Here is a 20,767-nt window from a genome sequence, read left to right on the forward strand (position 1 = left end):
CATGATCCTGAGCATGCCCAGAGCCATCCGGGTTCCATCCCTGGCATGGTCACTGGGGACAGATTAAATTCTCGGACATGGGGCTTGGACAAACCCAGGACCCTCTCCCCTCATGCAGTGTAGTAGATGGGGAGCTGATCGCCAGCAGGCAGCCTGGCACTGCGTGGGTTCTCCCAGCCACAGCTACGTGGCCGAGAGGGTAAGGTACCAGCTCTGCTTTCTCTAAAAATCTTGAATCAGTTTTACTGGCAAGGTCAAATTGCTGTTACATTTTCCTTATATGTTGATAAATACCTGTATATATCCGTTGAAAAACAATATCAAGCTAATATTAATGTATGAAAATGAGATGTTTCAAAAACTATTTTTAGTTTTTGAATGTCTTTTTTAGTGTGTTTAGAAAGGCTTAAGGATTAAAAATGAATAATTAATTTTAGTTATATAAAATATAGTTTGTGTAGTAGTCACATACCAGAACATAGATATTTGAATAAATTTCATTTTCAAATTAATAATGCATTGGTATAAATAAGAAAGTTTTATTTTTTGGATATGTGTTTTATAATTTTGTTACTTATCAGCCTATGTAAAGTAATTAAATATTCTAGGATCATTTGAAGGCATCTTAAGTAGTATATGATACATGACAGTGTAACCAAGTTTATTCAAATTGAGTTTTAAAATTGTTTAATTCCTTTTTAAATAATGTAGTAGGAGACATTTATATTAAATGGATTTTAACTTCCAACTCATATTTTGAGGTACAATTTCAAGAAACAGTCAATGTAATTTATCATATGTAATCATATATTTATTAATCATATTTATTTTATGAATTTTCATAATTTGAGAAAAATAGGATAAAAATGATTTCACAGTTAAATTTTGTAATACTTGATGAATATCTGTTATACAGTTCACTCTCATGCAGGCAGAACACTAAAGTGCAAAGTAGCATTTAGCTTCAGTTTGGCTGCTTAGAGCACACTTTCAAGTACAGGCGATTAAAAAAATGACCATAATTATAAAAGAGAATGTAAAGGAAATAAACAGTAAGCAGACTGCCGTGGATATTCCACAGGAAAAAAAATCATTATTGCAATAGAAGAGTAAAACCTTTTTTGGTGAAGCAGATGTGGTTTGCAGTGACCCCATATACATATTTAATATATCATGAAGTAATAGCACATGTTAGCATTTTTGGTTGGTGTGTTTTGCTTATTGCTTCATCTTAGGCTTCTTTCACTCCTGCAGCAAATATTTGTTGAACAAATGGAATATTTTTTTTTTTAGGCTTTTAAAAATGTTTATTGGACAGTCAGATATACAGAGAGGAGGAGAGACAGAGAAGAAGATCTTGGATGATTCACTCCCCAAGTAGCCACCGTGGTTGGAACTGAGCCATTCCGGAGCCAGGAATCCAGAGTCTCTTCTGGGTCTGCCACATGGGTGCAGGGTCCCAAGGCTTTGGGCTGTCCTGGACAGCTTTTCTAGGCCACAAGCAGGGAGCTGGATGGGAAGCAGAGCAGCCAGGATTAGAACTGGTACACATATGAGACCCTGGTGTGTGCTAGGTGAGGACGTTAGCTCCTACGCTATCGTACTGGGCCCACAAATGGAATCATTTAATAGTGAAATAAACTATACTATTGTTACTTACATATGGAAGTAGCTAAAGCCAAAGCTTTTGTGTGCTAATAACTGTATAATGTTAGCTGAAGTGGAAATTTATTTGAAAATGATTGACTATTTCTGCATTAATTCTTCTGTTTCTTTTTTTTTTTATAAGACATTCATTATTTATTTATTTGAAAGGCATAACTACAGGGAGCTCTTCCGTCCACTTTTTCATTCTCCAAAGTAAATTAACCGTTAGATCTGATTCAGGCAGAAGCCAGAAACCAGGAACTCCCTCCTGACCGCACATGAGTGGCAGGAGCCCAGGCACTTGGCCTGTCTTCTGCTGGAAGTGGGATCAGAAGCAAAAAATCTGAGCGTGAAATCAGCACTCAAATATGGGATGACAGCAGCTTCCCCCTCTCCCCACAGTGCTGGCCCGTCTAAATTATTTCTCAAGTTTTTTTGTAACTCTGTTTCAGTGATGAAGCAACAGATCTCAGTTCTTTGATAAAATCTTGGTTGAGGAATCAACCTGATAAATACAGGACTAATCTTGAAAATTGGATTGGAGATTATTTTTCTAAGGCTTTACAATGGGTTCTGAAACAGGTAAGTGAAATAGTGTGTTGGACGATTAATCATTGAAGAGGGAAGTGAAGTGATTAAGAGTGGTGCTTGCTTTTCACTGCATTGTGGCGGAGTTTTGCTGCAATGTAAAAGTAGGGTTAGAGGTGGATATTGTCTTTGCTGTATTTCTTTATCTTTTGCTATTATCTTTCATTATGCCAGTTAAAATACTTTCATTTTCCCTCCACAAATGGTTTTTACATGACATACCTAAATATCCTGATTCCTTGACTTTTAACATACTAGTAAAACCATGTTGCTGCCACATTTTGTTTGACTATTGTCCATAGATAAGTCTAGTACATAGCTATCATGTTAATAATATTATCAAGCTTATACTAAACTATAAAAGATAATGCATTACTTGTAGTTATAAAACATTTTTTTATTTCACAAAAATTGATTGAATATCAGGCAGTCTATTAGACTTTGAGGTTAAGGTAAACATTAACACATTAATCTTTTTCTTATAGAAAGCTTTATCTAATTGAGGAAAATTGATATTTAAATGTGACCAAAACATAAGAAGATGGAAAAAATATTGCCATTGTTTAGAGTTGTTTTCAAAAGGAGATCATGGGATAGAGCATGTGTGAATAGATTTGCATGTGACAAAAGCCATGGAGAATTTTCACTTATGTTACATTTTTTAAAAAGTTTACATTTTATATTATTACTTTCACAGAAATATAAACATACACAAACAGCAACTATTCTTTGAAAGCATTAGACTGTTCATCTAAATTTTCTGTAGAAGTTCATAGTTTGGAATTAAAGTTTATGAGCATAGAGAAATTATTTTTGTTAATTCAGCCACCTTTATTGACTGTATAGAAATGAAAAACGGGTTCATAGTGATTTGGGAGTGATGCTAATTAAATAGGTTTCCTTGGAAGCCTCACGATAGGAAGCACTTCCATCAGTCTGGCTTCTGTCTGAGCTATGTCATTTGTGCTTCTGTAGCAACCTAGAACATCCGTGAACTGGGTTTTCAGTCCCTGTTTACATTCCCCTGTGAATATCTTGATAGAGAAGGAGGGGGGAGACATTGAGAAAAGGGAGGGCGAGGTAGAGAAGGAGCTGGGAAGAAACACAGCTCCTGTTTCCCAACTCACTACCCAACGCGAGGGTAGTGGAGGAAGTGGTAACTGGTATTGGTATGAGCTACCCACAGAGCAGCAGAGTGGGATGACTTTACAGCTTATCCCAGAGTTTCAGTTTAAACGTTGGGTCTTACAAAAAAGCTCCAAATGGTTTTTCACTGAAGTTTGCTTTTTCTCAGCCCTTCACCTTCAGTGCCATCAATCTAGTTCTTACCTCTAGTTTCCCTTTTATTCATAAGAAAGAAATGAAAGTGAAACATGCATCTATATGAACACCCAACACTCTTATATATAGAAATGAATGCTTGTTTGTAACTACTTTATATACAATGTATTTTTGAACTTTCCACAACTTGAATATAAGGATAAATTTAAAGAGAGTCCTTGAAAGCAAAGTTAATAGCAGTTTGTGTGAAGTTCGGTTTACTGGTTACTATTTGTCTTCTCTTTATACTATTAACAGAATGACTATGTTGTAGAAACAAGTTTGGTTGGTACTGTTATGAATGGTTTATCACATCTACATGGGTGCAAAGATCATGATCAATTTATTATTGGTCTCATAAGGGGACTTGGTGGAAATCTGAACATGAAATCACGTCTGGAATTCACAAAAGAGGTAATTTTTTTTGTGTTTGAAAAATTATTTATTTGAAAGGTGATGGGAGAGAGAGAGAGAAACAGAAAAAAACAAAGAGGAAAAACACAGAAGAGAGGTAGGTTGTCCCAAATATAGTGTGTATATATATATAGTATTTTGATCCAGTTTTCAAATGCCTGCAGTGGCTGAGGCTTGGCCTTAAAGCCAGGAGCCAGGAATTCAATTTGCGTGTCCCGTGTGTGGCATGAACCCAGATTTACTTGAGCCATCATTTGTTGCCTCATAGGATATACATGAGCACGAAACTGGAATTGCAAATAGAGGTGGAACTGAAACCATGGCACACCTATATAAATATACTGTATATATAATATGTATACTGTTACTATTGTATAATTATTTTCTCCATAAAACTAATTTATGATGTAATATTAGCTATATGAATGAATGAAATTATTTAATCCAAACTTAATCTTAGAATACTGTAGTCTTTTATTAATAATTTAAGCAAAATGACTTTAGCAATTAAGAATATTAGAATAGATGAATAGTTATGTATTTCCCGGTCTAAGTAAGGCATATATTTTAGTCAAATTGTTTATAAAGCTGAATTGTATAAAATCAGGAATTTTCTTCCTTTTGTCTAATGTTGAAAAATTGAATATGTATGTCTTTGGGTGTTGGTTTCAGCATTATATCTTAGTTTTTTTTTTTTCATTTTATTTGCTCTGTAACAGTATTGGTTTTTTTTTTTTTTTTTTTTTTTGGTTTAATTTCTTTTCTTGATTATCTTTTTGCTTCTATTACCAGATGCTTCTCACGGTTATAATTCAGTGTGATACCATGCACTGCTCTCACACAAACGTTGTTTTAACCGAGTTCAAAATAATGTGTCGAAGAGGTAGCATTAGTGACTGTAGCTACACATATAAAAATAGTGCTTTCTTGAATAGGTTGAGAATTACAGCAGTGGAATATGATGGAAATGTAGGATTTCAGTTTTCCTGTTTGTGGTGTGAATGTTTGTGAGAACTCAGAAGTTAATATAATTATACATTGGTTTGTAAGAATCAACAAATTATTGTCTTCCAGATATATTTTTATTTTTTGTATCAATGATAATTTGAAGGAAATACCTGAGATAAAACACTAATTATAATATAGTTAATTGTTTCATAGTTCAGAGCATTTGATCTCTAGTTTTTATTAAGATGATTCACTTTGGGGATATTTACGTTGAAGAACTGAAAAAAGTTACACACTCTGTTCTACTTGGAAACTTAGCAGTTTGTTCTCTGCAGGTGTTTAGTTGGGCACGGGAGTCTCCTCCAGACCCCCAGAAGCCCCTGGACATCTACTACGACGCCAGCAGAGGGCGGTTAGCGTCGTATGTCCTGAAGAAGCCAGAGAACTTGACCGCAGATGATTTCAGCAATTGCCAAACTCTGCCAGTCATTCAGACCCCTGACATGCAACGGAGTCTAGATTATTTCAAACCTTGGTTAAATTCTGATACTAAGCAGCCTTTTATTCTAATAGGACCAGAAGGATGTGGCAAGGGGTAAGAAAACGTTGACAATGATGTACATTTAAAATTTATGCCTTCCTTTAAGTGATTTAAAAGGTCTTGTTATGTTCCTTTTGTCAGGCTAGCATCTGCATGTTCCTAGAGGGCTGTTTGATCATTAGTACTAGAAGTAAGGACTGGTGTCAGGAATGTGTCCTTTTGTCTGCTGGGTTGGGTGATTTCTAATAGAAAGAGAATGGTGTGACAATATAGTTCCTTAAACTTTTATTTTATCAACTGTTTTTACTTCTTAAAAATTTTATTTCATTTATTTGAAATACCAGTTACAGCAACAGAAATAGAGATCTTCCATTTGCTTGTCCACTCCCCAAATGACCACAACGGTGGGATGTGGGCTAGTCCAAAGCCTTCTCTTGGTCTCCCCCATCAGTACAGGGGCTAAAGCACTTGGGCCATCTTGTGCTGCTTTCCCAGGCACATCAGCTGGGAGCTAGACTGAAAGTGAAGTAGGCAGACTCGAATCTTGATCTGTATGAGATGCCAGTACCACAGGGGACTATACTACCAGTTTATGCTACTGTGCTGGACTAAAACAGTATCTCAACAACAACAAAAATGAAATCTGCTTTAGTTATAAAGTACAACCTTGAAATTAGTTCTCCATTTAAAAATAATCTTTAATTGAAAGGAATTCAGCTGAGTTTTTAGAGTGCTCACATAGTATAGTTTATGGAAATAAATGTCATGATCTTTAATTTTACCTTTCTAACAGAGAATGATAATTTTCTCAAGCTGGAGTGCTTAAAAATCTTGTTTTGGGGGCTGATGCAGTTGCCCAGTGGCTAAAGTCCTGGCCTTGCATGCACCAGGATTCCATAAGGGTGCCCATTCATATCCTGGCTGCTCCACTTCCCATCCAGCTCCATGCTTGTGGCCTGGGAAAGCAGTTGAGGACGGCCCAAAGCCTTGGGACCCTGCACCCACATTGGGAGACCTGGAAGAAGTTCCTGGATCCTGGCTTTGGATTGGCTCAGTTCCGGCTTTGCGGTCACTTGGGGAGTGAACTATCGGACAGAAGATCTTTTTCTCTGTATCATCTTTTCTCTGTATATCTGCCTTTCCAATAAAAAAAATTAAGAAATCTTATTTTCAACTTTAGGAAGAAATAGACTGTATTTTTTGTATTATCTCCAATTGAGTGATTTCTGAGAATTCTAATTTTTTCGTTTAAAATAATGCCAGAATATCAGAAAATATGAATTTACTTTTTCTGTCTGAAAGATAGCACCTTAATAATTATAGAAACTGTATACATGATTACTATTTTTCCCCTTAAACATAGTTTAGAAATTGAAGTACTGATAAAATAGATGTTTTATACTGATTAGAAGAAATCTTGTTAGTTGCATTTTCAGCATTATCTGTTGTGCGTCTCTCGTAGGATGCTGCTCAGGTATGCCTTTTCCCAGCTCCGCTCCACTGAAATTGCTGTAGTTCACTGTAGTGCTCAAACTACTTCTCGACATCTCCTGCAGAAACTGAGCCAGACTTGCATGGTAATCAGTACTAACACTGGCCGAGTATATAGACCAAAAGACTGTGAAAGACTCGTGTTGTACTTAAAAGATATCAACCTTCCAAAGCTCGATAAATGGGGTACCAGTACTCTGGTGGCTTTTCTACAGCAGGTAAGCCTTATCCCTTTATGTCTTTTGGTATGATTGAAAACAATTTAATTAACTTTTTTGTTTGTTTTATACAGAAAATAAATCTGCTTTACCCTTTAGATAACGTGTCATGGGGAAATTAACTTGCTCAAGCATTTCAGTCTTGTTCTAGATCTACTTTGGTATTCATTTCTTTAGTAGTTAGTATATATTATAGCAAGATGGCATATTACAGGGAAAATTTAAACAATTTTGACTTTTATTACTCACCCTTTATTCCCAAAACAAAAGGAGCTGAGTTGGAGATGATGGTGAAATTAGGAAAGTTTTTGCATTATATTTTGACAATACACAGGCTTGGTTATACCTCTTTCTGACTGATGTTGCACATTGATCACCTGCATTACCTGTAAGGATTCAGGATTACACATGCTTAGAGGGAAAGGCTCTTCTCCTTTATCTTATTTCCTTCACACTGGATGACTCTTTGAAGCCATTACACATATTTGTTAACATTTCCTCTACAGTAACTGTAGAGTATGATAGAACACTTACTTAAAAATCAAAGTATTTTCTTCATTGTTTTCCTGTTGTTTCCTTTTATTTATAAATGCTTCAAGATTTATAATGTCATGTAGATTTTAATTTCAATGGATTGAAAAGCATTTTAAAAATGAATATAATTCAGGTGGCATTAACTGAAAAGAGGTTTGAGTGGTATTATTTTTGGTGAAGGATTTTAAAGTATTTCAATTTTTAATTTCTGACCCAGGTAGAGGATAATAGTTGTATTTGGAAATGTTCAAAGTTTCAGGAAAATGTTTTGTCATAAAAAAGTTAATGTCTAAAATTTTTAAATCCATTTATTTTCAAATAGGTATTAACATATCAAGGATTTTATGATGAAAACTTAGAATGGGTTGGTCTGGAAAATATTCAAATTGTGGCTTCCATGTCAGCTGGAGGAAGACTGGGAAGACACAAGCTTACTTCCAGATTTACTTCTATTGTCCGTCTTTGTGCTGTAGAGTATGTATCTTAATGTTAACCAATTTTTTATTGTTTGAAGAAATATCTTACCTGACTGTATTGTATGAAAAGTATCCATTAGTAATACTTAAAAAGTAGAATACAGAAGTACTCAAACTTAAGCTCAGATCAATTTTTCCTTCCCTTCCTCAAATGGGCAATTATATACGATGTTAAAGGTTTTGAATTCTTCTCATATGTTAGAAATATGTAAAGAAATAGAACAGTTTTTCATAGTTTGTATTCCAAAATCAACAATCAGAATGATACATTTCAGATTTGAGTATGTATCATTGAATAGAAATACTGCAAAGGGAACTAGAAAGAAAATTCAGACGTGAACAGGAGGAATTTTGTGATTTCAGAGCTGGTGGCATCAGTACTAACACATCTTTCCATCCTCATTGTCCAAAATTATTACAGGTATTCCTGAATTTTCTCATATGGCACAGCTTTTTTTCTGTTACATTTTTTGCCTTAGGAAACCTTTGTTTTATACTTTCATGCTTCCTGTTCTCACCTAGTCATCAGCTAAGCTTTGTTGAAGTCGGTTGGAAGAATCAGATTTTATTTGTTGTTCTACTTCTATTTTTATTTTTTTGAGATGGCTTTTTACCCTGTATAGTGATTTTATTTAACTTACAATGCTTTTTCTTAAGTTAAAATTTCATTTTAGCCCTTTCTCACGATATATGGACTTTTAAACACCAGTCTTTTTAAAGAATTACAATAGTACCTTCTCTTGGGACCCCTTAGTTTTTGAACAAGTTTGTTTGGGATCAAATTAGGTTGAAGTTTAGAATAGGGACTTTGAACCCGGGCTTCTACTCTGGGTAAGCCTTGAATATATCCATGTCTTAGAGCAACACTGTTTGAAAACCGTTGCTGAAACTAGTTACAACTAGTAATTGAGAGTATTAATTTATTTCACCTTTTTTTCTGTATTGCCCCTTTTAGTTACCCAGAGAGAGAGCAATTACAAACAATTTGTGGAGCATATTTGGAACCAATTATACATAAAAATTTGAAGAATCATTCTATTTGGGGTTCTTCATCAAAAATTTATCTTTTAGCAGGATCTATGGTACAAGTTTATGAACAGGTATGTATTATATTGTAGTTCTTGTGTCTGCTCATATTCTCAATGACTGCCTTCATGTCTATAGCAGAGTTGGTTCCTGGGATTTGCTTTCATGTTGAAGTCAGACTTTTCTGTTAGGGAGCAAACTCTATGAGGTGCAGTGTGTTCCCTATTTTGTGTTGTATCCTCTGGAAAAGTAGCTAACTGGCAGTCCCTACTTGTTGAATGAATCAATCACTTGATTGAGTTATTCAGATTATTTTGTTTGCAGCTCAAATTTTGTGTAATTCATCCATTTTATATTTTCTTTTATTTGCAAGACAGAGAGTGAAAATGAGAGGTAGGGTGAGAGAGCCTTTCTATTCCCGTTGGTTTACTTCTCTGATGCCTGCAATGATTGGAGCTGGGTTGACCGAATCCTCAAGTCAGAAAATCAGTGAAGATCTGCCTAAGTGGCTGACAGAATCCCAGCTATTGGAGCTATCACAGCTTTCTCCTGGAGTCTGCATTGCAGGAAGCTGGAGTTAGGAACTACAGCCAAATTTTAAAACCCCACAGTTTGGCATATTACAACAGAGTTCTTGTTTTTCAAAAACCAGACCTTTCTACTAACTCTTTTCAGTTTCTTTGCTCTAGTATTGAAAACGGGTGGTAGTCTTTAATGTATGTTTATTTATTTTTTTCCTGTTGCATATGATAAAATGTCCAAAGTATCCTTCCTTGATAAAGTGGATGTTGGGGTGGATATTGTGGTGCCGGGCATTAAACCACCACTTGTGATACTAGCATCCAATACCAGAGCACTGCTTTAAATCTCAGCTGTTCAACTTATGTTCCAGGTTTTTGCTAATGTGCCTGGAAAGGCAGAAATTGGCTCAAGTTCTTCAGCCCCTGCTAACCATATAGGAGACCTACGTGGACTTCCTGGTAGACCTGGATGAAACAATCTGGTGGATTAACCAGTGGGTCAGAGGTCTCTCTTTGTTTCTCTGTCTCTGTTTCTCTCGTTGGGAAGATGTCTCCATCTCTGTCACTTTGTTTTCAAATGAGTAAAATAAAGCTTAAAAAGAAAAGTAATTTGGAGGCTGCTGCAGTGGCTCACAGGCTAATCCTCCACCTGTAGGTGTTGGCATCCCATATGAGCGCTAGTTCTAGTCCTTGCAGCTCCAGTTCGGATCCAGCACCCTGGGAAAGCAGCAGAGGATGGCTCAAGTCCTTGAACCCCACTCATGTGGGAAACCTGGAGACATCTCCTGGCTCTGGGCTTTGGGATGGCTCAACTACACCATTGTGGCCATTTGGGGAGCTCTGTCTCTCTCTCTGTCTCACCTTATCTCTGTATAAATAAGTAAATCTTTTAAAAAAAGTAATTTGAAAATTAACAATGTTTTTTCTCTTTTTTTTAAAGATTTATTTCATTTTTATTGGAAAGGCGGATATTCAGAGAGGAGAGACAGAGAGGAAGATCTTCTGTCCGATGATTCACTCCCCAGGTGGCCGCAACGGCTGGAGCTGAGCCAGTCCGAAGCCAGGATCCTCTTCTGGGTCTCCCACGCGGGTGCAGGGTCCCAAAGCCTTGGGCCGTCCTTGACTGCTTTCCCGGGCCACAGGCAGGGAGCTGGAAGGGATGCAGGGCTGCCGGGATTAGAACCGGCGCCCATATGGGATCCCGGGCGTGCAAGGCGAGGACCTTAACCACTGTGCCATCTTTTTAAATTAATCCAGATGTTAGACAATCAAGATCAGATTAAAAGTAAAGGCTCTCTCTTCTCGAAAGTGTAGAAAGACATGCTGTTTACTGGCTGTGTATTAAAGAGTGATACCTTGATTTGTTCAGGGACTTCTAGAGCGTAAGATAACACTCTAGTTTTTTACTATTGGGAGATAGGTCTTATCTAGACTTGTGAATATCTTGAAATTGTGGCCATCATTTTATAAAGCTTTTGTTAATTATTTTTTAAAAGCAGGAATTTTAACCTTTTAAATTTTATTTATTATTTTTGTCATGGATCAGTTTTGGCAATCTGTAGAAAACCATGGATCCCTCTTAAAATAATATCTTGAAAGTGTGTTCATACATTGAAAGGCTGGTAGTAGTGGGGAAAAAGAAAGACATCTTTCATCTATTTATTTGCTTTCCACATGTTTTCAAAAGCTGAGACTGGGCCAGGTTGAAGCTGGAAGCCAGGGATTTGGTCTGATTTTCCCACATGGGTAGCAAGGGTCTAACTACTTGAGCCATTATTCACTGCCTCCCGTTCCACACATTAGCAGGAAGCTGGAAGCAGAAATGGAACCAGTTCTAGGTAATTATGCAGGCATCCTAGATAACTTTAATCATTGTACCAAACACCCACCCCAAGAATAATATTCTTAGCTGCATAAAATAGAATATATAAGATACCTACAGAAATCAATTAAATTTCACTCTCAGACTGAAGTTGGTTTCTCTTAGGAGTCTACAGTGACTGAGAGTCTGTTGCTTGATTTTAATTATGTGTTTAAGAAGAGGGTAGATTACTTACTGTATTTTCCTTCCCAGGTGCGAGCCAAATTTACAGTTGATGATTATAGTCACTATTTCTTCACTCCTTGCATTCTTACTCAGTGGGTTCTTGGCTTGTTTAGATATGATTTAGAAGGAGGTAAGTTTTGCTGATGTGTCTACACATATATTATATATTTTATTTGTAATGTAAATATTTTAGTAAGTATAATCGTAATTACACTACAATAAATTATAATATTGATAGAAATATCACTATTAAATGATAAGATTGTATTTATTCTTCTAAGCTATTTGTGATTGTCACAGTTAAAAGTCTGATGTTAAAAAAAATGAAATTCGCCTTTGAAGCCAAAACACATATTACATATATTAATTGATAAATATTTTTAAATTTTAATGTTTTTGAAATATTTTATAAATTTTGAATTAATGAGAAATATCTACCCATTTTATGGGGTATCATGTAATATTTAAATAGATAAACCATAAACCAAAGCATCCCAGGCAGTTGACCCTTCATTTTTCTTTACCATGGGCGATAGGTGCCTTTCTGTTCTGTGGAATAGCTTAACATTTTACCTTTACTCAAGTATGTTTTGATACTGATTTTCAAATCTCAAATCTCACCTGTCCCAGCCCCTAGTAAACTGTGTTTTAGGTTTGAAATGGATGTTTTTGTTACACAAGTAGATATGATAGCCTTTTAAGTAATCATAAGTATGTACTAATATATTAAAAACAAATTTTAACTTTTTTCCCCTTGTCTTCTACCTGATGCCAAAACTATGGTATGTAGATTTTGCCTTTTCTTTCTAGTGTATTACACATGGCTTTTGACATTTTTGAGTGATGCTGCAATCAAGGTGTGTGTTACCTTTTTCAGGATCCTCAAATCACCCACTAGATTATGTGTTAGAAATTGTAGCGTATGAAGCACGGCGCTTATTCCGGGACAAGATTGTTGGCGCAAAGGAACTGCATGTCTTTGACAGCATTTTAACAGCTGTGCTTCAAGGAGATTGGGGCTCAGACATATTAGATAATATGGCAGGTAATACAATGGAATTTATATAAATATGTAATTGTCATGAATACTTGAAAAGTGCTTTTTTTTTACCAGTAGTATGGAATCATTTGCCAAAACAAGTATAACTGGACAATTTTAATGTTACTTTTCTCTGCTTCGACCTTTATGACATGTTTCAATATTGTTACTCCATTTAAAATATAATGACAGTAATTGTTTTATATATATATATATATGTATATAGCAGGTGTATACATATGATATGTAAAAGCATTGAGATAACATATTTAAATATAATGACAAATTGCTTAAAAATAATGATTGTCCTTTTTTCAGTTATTATGCATAATGTCACTAGTATAGAATGTCTTATATAATCTTGTTTCTGGCTTTATCCTTGTTAAAAAAAAACCCAAAATATAACATTATTTAGTGACGGTAGCTGTTTTGCATTTGAAAATATTACAAGTTGATAATGAATTTGCATTTTGAAAAATGTGGAAGTAAGTATGTAATATAAATTTCAGGGGCTGGTGCTTTGGTGTAGTGGGATAAGCTGCTAACTGAAGTGTTGAAAGGCAGAGTGACAGAGAAGGAATAAGGGAGGGAGGATGGGTGAGAAGGGGAGAGAGAGAGAGAGAGAGAAAGAGAGAGAGAGAGATAGATAGTCTGTCACTTCATTGCCCAAAGGGCCACTAGTTCTGTTGATATTAATAAAACCTTTTTTCTTTCAAGGACAGGCTTTGAGTTTTGTTTATCAATTTATATACATTATTTTATATTTAGCAATTTTATGTGGAGACTGGAGAAGCAGTACAATGAAACAAGCTGGATGTAGGTATTTTGAAAATAGCCAGCTTATTTGGAAAGAAAGAAAGGTGGGCAAGGGGAATGTAAAGAATAGGAATTGGTCAGGCGTTTGGCAAAGGGGCAAGATGCTGCTTGGGTTGTCTGCCTCCCAGTTTTGGAGTGCTTCTCCTGCAGTTGTGGCTCTGCTTCTGATTGTAGCTTCCTGCTGTTGCACTCCCTTGGAGGTAGTGGGTGGTGGTGAAGTACCTGAGTTCCAGGTACTCCTGCATGACCCAGATGAAGTTGCAGGCGTTTGGCTTTGGCTTATTTCAGTTCCAGCTTTGTGGGGAGTGGTCAGTGGATGGAAGACGTCTGTGTGTGTTGTGTCTCTCTCTCTGTTTCACTTAGTTCTCTGGCAGTGTTTGATGTTGCATCTTAGTCTTTATATATTAACTGTTATTCTGGCTCTTTCTGGAAATCACCTTGTTTGAACTGAAATATGCTAAGCAATGCATTTACAAATATCGTGAAATTTTGCAGATAGTTTCTATGTTACATGGGGAGCACGACATAATGCAGGAGCAAGGGCAGCTCCAGGACAACCATTACCTCCCCATGGGAAACCACTTGGAAAACTAAACTCTGCAGATCTGAAGGATGTTATTAAAAAGGTATTGCATGAATTAATTTTAGTTGCAATTTATTCACGATTATCTTAAAAATATTTATCATAGGCATTTTGAGTGCATGGAAATAAAAGATCATGGAATAGGCAAAGTTGGTTTTTGCCTTTGGGATTTGTTCCATTGTGACTGATGTCATGAGATGCACATGTGATTTCATAAATGTGAATAAAATTGCTAAGATATAAGCTGGAAGAAGGTATTGCATGTTGCGGTAGAGGCACCCATGCTTTTGTGGGCATCAGAGTCACTTGGAGAAGTAAGAAATATATTGACTCCCGAGTTGTATCTAGACTTTCAGATTGACTAGCTGAGACCCTGAACAGCTGAGTTTCTAGCAGGCCAGGGATTACACTGGTGCTGCTGGTCCCTGCAGCTTTGGGTAGCTCTGTCTTAGTGATCTTCCGATAGCTTGTCTTTCTCAAGTTTTGCTACAATCAACAGTATTACATATGGCTGCTTCAAATTGTACTAGTCATCATGAAAGCATAGATTTTGTATCAGGAAAAGTTTTATTTTCATTGATTTGCCTGTAATAGAATTTGCAAAGTAAGAAATGATGAAAATGAACTGTGTTTTCTTTTTTCCTATATTCCATCATTTGGTTCCTGGCAGGACATGGTGGCTATGTGAGCTTTTGATGAATTCCTATGCAGTGTTAAAGAGCAAGAGTTCACAGGAGATTTTTTAGGCACTAGATATTCTAGAGTTCAGAAAATATTTTTGATTCATGCCCACTGTTTTTTTTTCTTTTTTCCTTTTATTTCTTTTATTATTGATGATGTTTACATAGTTGAAAGGGACGCATGCCCCTGTGGACCACCATTAGGTTGAGGCAGATCGAGGAATAGGGGAAAGTGGATGAGACAACTGCCTCAAATCATTTTTTTCCCCCTTTCTGGAAAAAGCAGGGAGAGAAGGGGAGAGGGCTGTTCCCAGCCAAATCGCATCAGTTCCTAGGCATGGGATGTGGCTGCCCGATGACATCCCAGGGTCCCTGATGTGGAGTATATTTCGAGGGTACTGGTCAAGTGGTTTTGTTAATTCTGAGATGCTGTTGATTTTCTGGTTCCAAGGTTGAGGAAATCCTTCCAAAGTCCCTTTGCTGACATAGTTCAACTTAGAGTCTCTACTCACCCAGACACTCGCTGTCAGAGCTTGACCTGGAGAGCCGTCCAATTTGTTCTTTCCTCTGTGGTACTAGACATCCTCTGCAGGCCTCAATGAACTGGTTGTCATGTCCTCCAGGAGCAGCTGGGCATGCTGTCTACTGCACAGGCCTCAGCAACAAGGGAATAGGGTTCTGACTCGGGCACACCCCATTCAGACCACAGATCCTTTGATTTTCATTGTGATTGGAGTTCTGAGTCCAGTGATCCAGTTGTGGGGATCTCCAAAGAAGCCTCACCTGAATAGCCCCAGACCTGACTCCTGTGTATTCCAGCCAGTGTGAGATCTGGCTCAGTTCATCACCCATATCAGCCTACACACATACTGGTGGTTGCAGTTGTTGGGTTAGTTCTGTCCCCAGCCCCATCTCATATGCAAACCGTTGATGCTGTGGTCCAGCCTAACGCTGCCCAGGACACACTTAGCTTTCGTGCACACCAGCGGAAACTGCAGTCTGGTTGGAGTGACCCTCCATAGCCCTGACTAGATCTGTACCCAGCCCTGTTTCCTGCACATGCTGGTATGTGCAGCAGACTGGCTCAGTCCGTGACACATCCCGTTCGGCTCTCATACTCATCAAAGCTCAGCACAACCTAACCACCAGCCAGTCCACACTCAGGCTGGAAGGTGCTACCCACTGCGTGTCCTTCTAGGCCTGCCCCTGCCCCTGGTTCTCATGCTCACCATTGGGAGCTATAGCTCATCAGAGAGGTAATTACAGTTTCCCTACTGTGCCCACTTCCAGTCCTGCTTCTGCACTTTCCAGGTGGTTCTGCTGTCTAGCTTGGCAGAGCCTAAACCCATTCCTAGCACTTGCCAGCTGATGCTGCAGCCAAGCCAGACTAACCTACACTTATTCTGGCTCATACCTTCCCAGTGGATGTGATTGCTTAGCCCAGCCTGGCTCTTCCCCTAAAGCAGCTCACATGCAGGCCAATGGATTTTGTAACCCTGCCCAGCTTGGTTTGGCCCTAGTCCCAGCTCTCATGCTCACTGGCAGCAGCAGCCCAGTAGGGAGCCCCTACAGTCCCTCTACTGATGCCCACTGATTTGTAACATTTAAAGAAATTGGATGTCATGAGATTTTTATTATTAGCCTATCTCATGATGCTGCTTTTCATTGATTTTATCAGTGTTCAAGAACAATTGATTTTCAGAATGACTGATGTTGTGCGACTTCATGAGTTTTTCCTTAGAGCATTCTTTATAGCTGGGTTACAGGCTAGATAAATCAGATATGTAATCGTTTTACCTCTTCTTGAATGTGTCAAATATTTTAATGTAGGTAAGTAATACTTCAATGATATGATGAAGATTCATATTAATTGTAGAATTTTTTTGTGATTTTTTAAAGGGTCTTATTCATTATGGACGAGATAACCAGAATTTAGACATTTTACTTTTCCAAGAAGTCCTGGAGTATTTGTCTAGGATAGACAGAGTGCTGAGTATCCCCGGAGGATCCCTCCTGTTAGCAGGACGCAGTGGCGTGGGCCGTCGGGCCATCACTTCTTTAGTCAGTCATATGCATGGAGCGGTACTGTTTTCTCCAAAGATTTCCAGAGGGTATGAACTGAAGCAGTTCAAAAATGATCTCAAACATGTGAGTTGCTCACGATCTTTGCTTTATTTTAATTCATATTTGCTATTCTTCTAAGTGACTTTTATTACCTTTAAGGAAATAATATAGAATATTGTCTTTATGCTAACTTGCTGATTATTTTCCTTGACTAGTAGAAGAGTATTATTTATCTGCGAATAGGAAAGAGATCGCTGTTAGAACATGTAGGTCTTGACTATGCCAGTTAAGGGATGCCAGTTGGAGATGAATGACATATAAAAGAATGGGATTACAGAGGAAATATTTGAAAATGTGGTAAAATGGTCCTCTGACTTTTGATTTAATATCCTAGGAAAATAATCAAAAGTTTCTTCATGTTAACTTTTTTTATGGGTTGAATTCACTTTGCAAACGTTATATCCAAAGTTTTATTTTTAATTTTGATTATTCAAGTATAAATAAATCTAAGATAATGGTGTAATTTACAGAGAGAACAATAACTTTCACCCATACTAAAGATAATTAAAAGAAACAAAATATTTCTCTTTTGCAGGTGCTGCATCTTGCAGGAATTGAAGCACAGCAGGTAGTTTTGCTTCTTGAGGATTATCAGTTTGTACATCCTGCATTTCTAGAGATGATCAATAGCCTTTTGTCCTCAGGTATGTTGGCAATTTCTATTAAGAGAAAATAAAAGTAAGAATGAAAAAGTATTTACATAGAATTTTATATAAAATTAATTTGTGTTTCAGAGAACTTGTGGCATTGGTTTTCCTAAGGTTTGACATACATTTAAACATGTACATGACAGAAGATCGAGAACCTCCATTTTTATAAGAATATGAATTTTAAAATTATGTAGAAGTTGTTCACATTAAATATTGGCAGATATGCAGAAAACATGATCCTCTAATTCATTATGAGTATGCTGTTTCCTAATACCTCTGGGAAAATCCTCAACCACTACTTATTCGAAGTATGCCACACCCTTTGATGTAATATTCTAGGGTCATTAGGAATTTAGCTCATGGAAGTAAGAAACATCTAGTGTTGTTTTTAATTATACTGTTTAAAATTTTATCTCCGTCAGTATAAGCCTGAGTGTAGATAATGAATGCCTAAATATGGCACATACATTAAATTCTGTAGTGTTACATGGATTAGTGCCATACTTTATTCATCATATATGGTAGGTATGTATGTATGTATAGCATCTGGAAAAATGTTCGTTCTATATCTTTAGTTGATTAGAATCAATCAGCTATTGATTATTATTTATGATAGTCTTTTTTTAAAAAAAGTATGATTTTTCTATCTGTGTTACAGAAAAATATCACTGGAAAGAGACTGTTTTAAAATACATTATTTCTAGAAATTATATGTAAACTGTGAGCATTTAAATTTATGAAATTTTGAAGTATATTTACTGTTTTACTTTTTCAAGGTTTTTATTGTTTGGAAATAGTGATTTCCATTGTGCCTTACTGATGTGAGTCTTGTATTTTCCTGAGAATTTATAGTAATCACTGAATCCATTTCTGTTGCCCAGCAGCTTAAACTATAATTTCACATTAAGATCACCCGAGGTGCTAACAGTGTTTAATGCTCATGGTTTACTGTCACCACCCATACTCTGCTAAGCCAGGCCTCTGCGCTGGGGATGCGTGTGGCTATGAAGGCTTGCACTGATCCTGCCTCCTCTGGGCAGAGTCATTGCCTGACTGCTCTTGGGTTTTAACCTGCTGTTCCCCAGGGCTCTGCCCCAGGAAATCTTGCTGCTAGCCAGTTGTTGAAGTCAACTGACGTTTCTAGAATTTTCTTGGAAAGAATACCTGCAGATGTACTATAGCTCTTCTTTTTCTAGACAATTATGAACTTTATCAGGATCTTTTTATAATGATTAATCCTTGTTAGTAGAATTGGTATGAGATAGCTTAAATTTAGACCACAATATTTCTTTTTTAATTGTGTGGATGCTTTTATGTAAAGTCAAGTACAGTAGCATGAACTGTATGCTCAAGTCAAATTTTATAACTGTTTAGTATCATGTTAGATTGTGAGGTGAAATAGTCTTTTCTAGAACTTAACTATGCTCCAAGAAAATATTTAACTCATGTGGTGATATCTACACATTGGTGTCCTTATGAGCAGTAATGACCAGGACTCTGCTTGGATCGGTGGTAGGTCAGTTTCTTTGAAAGTGGTACTACTGTGGAGTGTGGCCATTTTATAACATAGTCTTTCAATTTTTAAGGAATATATTCCTGCATATTTCCCAAATTGCCACTAGATGGAGCCCTTGTTCGGGTTGACTGATGTAAAGTGATAACTTAGATACGATTTTTGTTTTGTTTTTATTTTTTGTGAAAGAAAATGTTCAGATAAGTTTTAATCTAATAATTATTCTTAATGTGAGCTAATCTTTTATCAAGATATTATGTTAAGAAGTATTCTGTAAAACTTTGTCTATTGTATTTCAGAATCTTTTTCTCTAAAATGTAATCAATATATGTATGTATGTCTCTGTGTATGTGTTAGAGTATATGTAAGTTTGGGTCATAGAGTTGTCTGGTGCCTCCTGGTTTTGCAGGAATCGGAAGGTATCAGATTATAAGTAAGCCCTACAAGAATGCAATCCTTTGGAGATTAAGCAAAAAAATAAATCTTAATCTTAGTTTCAGAAGAATGGGAAAAAAGTGTGCGTAATTTATACGTAGGTCAGTTTTTTTAAAGAGATTTGCATACTTTATTAGAAAGACAGGTTTATAGAGAGGAGATATAGAGGGAAAGATCTTTTATCTTTTGTTTCATTCCCCAAGTGGCCACAATGGTCAGAGCCGATCCGAAGCCAGGAACCAGGCTTCTTTTCTGGGTCTCCCACATGAGTTCAGGGTCCCAAGGCTTTGAGCTATCCTCGACTGCCTTCCCAGACCACAAGCAGGGAGCTGGATGGGAAGTGGAGCAGCTGGGACTCGAACCAGCATTCATGTGGGATCCCAGTGGTTGCAAGATGAGAATTTAGGCACTAGGCTATCACGCCAGGCCCTGTGAGGCAAATTTCTAAAAGCTGGATTTGTGGTAGTGAACATGACATAACCAGGCCCACTGTTGTCAAAGTTGTGATCTTACTCAACTTAATTGTGTAGAAGAGGGGCATGGGCTAGATCCGATTTCATCCTGAGGTTTATTTATTCATTTGTTCGTTCATCACCTAACACATATTTATGTTCAGGATACTTAGGTAAGATTTCTTAGGGTTTAATTTTGAGTATTATGAAATATTTGTCCTTTGGATACTCAGAGTCCAATTGGAAAGGGGAGGGAAATAGTTAACTCACTGTTAAGTCATGTGGTAAGTTGGTGGTGTAACGAGTGAGGCAAGATGCTTACTGAATTGCACGGGGAGGGCTCCTGGACGTGGGGATTAGCAAAGCAGTACCTCTTTTGGTAAATTGTAATATTGGAAAGACGAAGGATAGATGAAGATTCTGGGTATAAGTTCTGGGAAGAGACAATATCCTGTTATATTTATGATGCTAGATCATAAAGCCCTAAGAATGAATGTGGGAGCAGGATGTGTAAAGGCTCGTAGAGGCCACAGTGTGAACTCTGTGGAATAGCTTGCTTAGGTTAAGTGTTTCAGGTTTGTCAACTTAAAACTGTAAGAAGTTGTAGTCAGCCAAGGTGATAGGGTTTATATGTATTCGGAAAGAAATAAAATAAGAGTTGATTGTTATGTGTTGAATAACTGTAGTACAATCAAAATTTTAAA

General features: G+C 36.9%; 1 protein-coding gene across 2 annotated transcripts in view; it reads left to right on the forward strand.

The window, feature by feature from the left end:
* The window catches only part of DYNC2H1 (dynein cytoplasmic 2 heavy chain 1), a 251,035-nt gene that overhangs the window by 82,860 nt on the left and 147,408 nt on the right, over window positions 1–20,767 (forward strand). For both annotated transcript variants that reach the window (XM_040976872.1, XM_040976873.1), the window contains exons 40-50: window positions 2,100–2,229; window positions 3,814–3,969; window positions 5,253–5,512; window positions 6,921–7,167; window positions 8,024–8,175; window positions 9,133–9,277; window positions 11,799–11,901; window positions 12,649–12,816; window positions 14,122–14,252; window positions 16,789–17,037; window positions 17,549–17,657. In XM_040976872.1, coding sequence (XP_040832806.1) covers window positions 2,100–2,229; window positions 3,814–3,969; window positions 5,253–5,512; window positions 6,921–7,167; window positions 8,024–8,175; window positions 9,133–9,277; window positions 11,799–11,901; window positions 12,649–12,816; window positions 14,122–14,252; window positions 16,789–17,037; window positions 17,549–17,657 — 1,850 coding nt within the window. The remainder of the gene's footprint in view (window positions 1–2,099; window positions 2,230–3,813; window positions 3,970–5,252; window positions 5,513–6,920; window positions 7,168–8,023; window positions 8,176–9,132; window positions 9,278–11,798; window positions 11,902–12,648; window positions 12,817–14,121; window positions 14,253–16,788; window positions 17,038–17,548; window positions 17,658–20,767) is intronic.

Source organism: Ochotona curzoniae, unplaced genomic scaffold (assembly GCF_017591425.1).
Source record: "Ochotona curzoniae isolate NIBS_2020 unplaced genomic scaffold, NIBS_Ocur_1.0 contig_2723, whole genome shotgun sequence".
Lineage (NCBI taxonomy): Eukaryota > Metazoa > Chordata > Mammalia > Lagomorpha > Ochotonidae > Ochotona > Ochotona curzoniae.